The 2381-nt window shown below is 34.0% G+C and overlaps 1 protein-coding gene across 1 annotated transcript in view; it reads right to left on the bottom strand.

The window, feature by feature from the left end:
- The window catches only part of LOAG_17201 (hypothetical protein), a 10533-nt gene extending 8546 nt beyond the window's left edge, over positions 1–1987 (bottom strand). The window contains exons 1-4 of the mRNA XM_020449863.1: positions 1928–1987; positions 1647–1723; positions 1295–1454; positions 251–307 (exon numbers count right to left, since the gene is read on the bottom strand). Coding sequence (XP_020306550.1) covers positions 251–307; positions 1295–1454; positions 1647–1715 — 286 coding nt within the window. The 5' untranslated portion in view covers positions 1716–1723; positions 1928–1987. The remainder of the gene's footprint in view (positions 1–250; positions 308–1294; positions 1455–1646; positions 1724–1927) is intronic.
- Positions 1988–2381: the final 394 nt, after the last annotated feature.

The following is a 2381-nucleotide window of genomic DNA, read 5'->3' as shown; positions in this document are numbered from 1 at the left end:
AAAAAAAAGAAAAAAGAAAAATGCATACTAGGAAAATGAAGAATAACGAGAAAAACGCAAATTCCTTTTTCATGAAATAAAAGATAGGAATGAAAGAAGGAGGAAGCAGAAGGAAAATTATATCCATCACTTGAATAAAAAATACTCCAAATCATTCTTTCGTCTTACCGGTTCTTCATTTGCACCTTGTATTAGTATCACGTAAGATTAATTGCATAGAAGAATAAACAAGAAAGTAAGCAGCACAAACCTTTTCTGCTCTTGAACACCGAATGCACACAATACGAATCGTCATTGAAGCACAAGCCTGAAGATAGTATCAATGCTGTAATGCTGGTGGATAGTACATATAACACATTTGACAGGGACTTTGTATCTGCAACTGCTGATTCGCTTATACAAAGAATCACAAAACTCCTAAAAAAAAAAGGAATAGTATAATCAAATTCTCTATCAACATTTCCACTCTTATTTTCGAAGATAACAAAGAGGAAAACTTTCTTCCATCCCAAAAATTTATAGAATTGTTATGGTTTGAAAAAAACTCAGGAAGGAAGACTTCCATTGCATCAACAGAGCCAAGAAAGCATACAAAAATAATAAAAATGAAATACAGTCTGCAGTAAAGAGGAAATTGTACCCCAATGGAGAGAATAACTTGGAAAAGAAGCTTAAGTTTACATGTGAAAGTTTGACAGCAAATTTTGCCCATCAAAACTTTATCCAGTTATATCGCTCACATATTCGATTCAACACTTAGTTGTCATTCTGAGCAAAGATACCCCGACTTATTTTTCTAAAGCTAAATAACTAGGCTCTTTTTTATTGAAAACCTGATGAGAATGCCTAAAAAATATTCATCGTTTCGGAATATTTGCAGCTACTACGAAATAAAATAAAACATAGTTTGAACTGCTTATCGCTCCTTTCCGAAAAAAAAAAGATAGGAGATAATGAAAAAAAGATAACTGTTTGTTCCAGATAGTAATAAATAAGTGAACAACGAAATTTTTTGAGCACAAACAAATGAACAAGTTTTACGATTGCATGTTCATTTCATATTCTTTATGGAGGAAAGATAACCGATTACCGGAATGGGAACAAAAGGAAAATTCCTTACTAAAATAATGAGTCAAACTTCCCGCTAAAACATTAATGATGGTTATTTGATCTAGCCAATTTGTGAATCCTTTAACAAAAGACGATCACTGAAGCAAACGGGAAACCCAAGAAGAATGATTTCGAACACCCACTTAGGGGAATTTCTTATCGGAAAAAACCTTATGAAACTTACTTTTATCATATTTTCCGCTTTCCAATGAGCCATTCCTTTGCTGCAGTACAACAGAACGTTCAGACCCGTACGAGTCCGTTGTCGCCACAGCTTCAATAATATTCGTCTGACATGTTCCATATTTCTGAGTATTCATATCGGGTACTATAGGCACTGAGACCTAAATCATCTTTTGACTGTTTTTGATTTATAAATGCATATAAGCAGGTATGGCTTCGCAAGCAAATAGATTTTGACAAAAATAAGTTAACTGTAGAGAATAAACACTATCATATATGAAATCTCACCTAAGATTACAGCTTTGAATTTACAAAGATTTTAGAAAGGAAACTAAGGAGTTCCAAAAACAAACTTTCTTGGCCTGTCGTGGTATTTGCTGCACTACTACAGAAGCTGAACGTGGTCCCAAACGTGATGGCATTGCAATTACTGAAAACGAACAATACCATAAACTGTATTTCATTATCAGTAAAATATCGATAGGACTTCAAAATACATTTCCATGAATTCTTGTGCTATAGCAAGTATGACATAAGAAGAAGCAGAGTTCACTATCATATATCAATATATCCTGAATGTTGAATGCTGTCATATTTATGCAGATAGAAACACGGTGCCCATAAAAAGACTTACATTGTACAAGCAGATTTTATTGGACTTGAGAGCAGTAGCAGCAGCAGCAGCAACAACACCCTACTGCAAAAATTATGAGTTATTTTTCCAAAGTCACAAAAGATTTTTACTGAATTCAGTAGGCATTTTACTGTCTTCTTTGCCCCTCCTCTTTCAATTTTTTCTACGTCCGACCAATTTAATATCTGCTACAAAGCAAAAAGAAAATACGAATTGATTACGAATTTTTTAAAATAGGTTAGAAATTGTGACTGGTTATTGATCATCCATACACACAGTGGTTGATATGTGTTTGAAATGAGGCCAGGGAAATCGAAACCGAAAACTGTAAACCGACTTGAGTACTGCTTGAATGAAAACAGGTATAGCTTTAAAAGGATATGGTCACGTGGAGGAAGTCATGAAGTCAGTAGTTGCGAAAGTATTGAAGGAAACAACGTGCATAATTTTTCCA

This window comes from Loa loa (genome assembly GCF_000183805.2).
Source record: "Loa loa unplaced genomic scaffold supercont3.49, whole genome shotgun sequence".
NCBI classification, from domain to species: domain Eukaryota; kingdom Metazoa; phylum Nematoda; class Chromadorea; order Rhabditida; family Onchocercidae; genus Loa; species Loa loa.
Note: the sequence above shows the minus strand (reverse complement) of the source record. Positions and strands in the feature narration are given on the sequence as shown.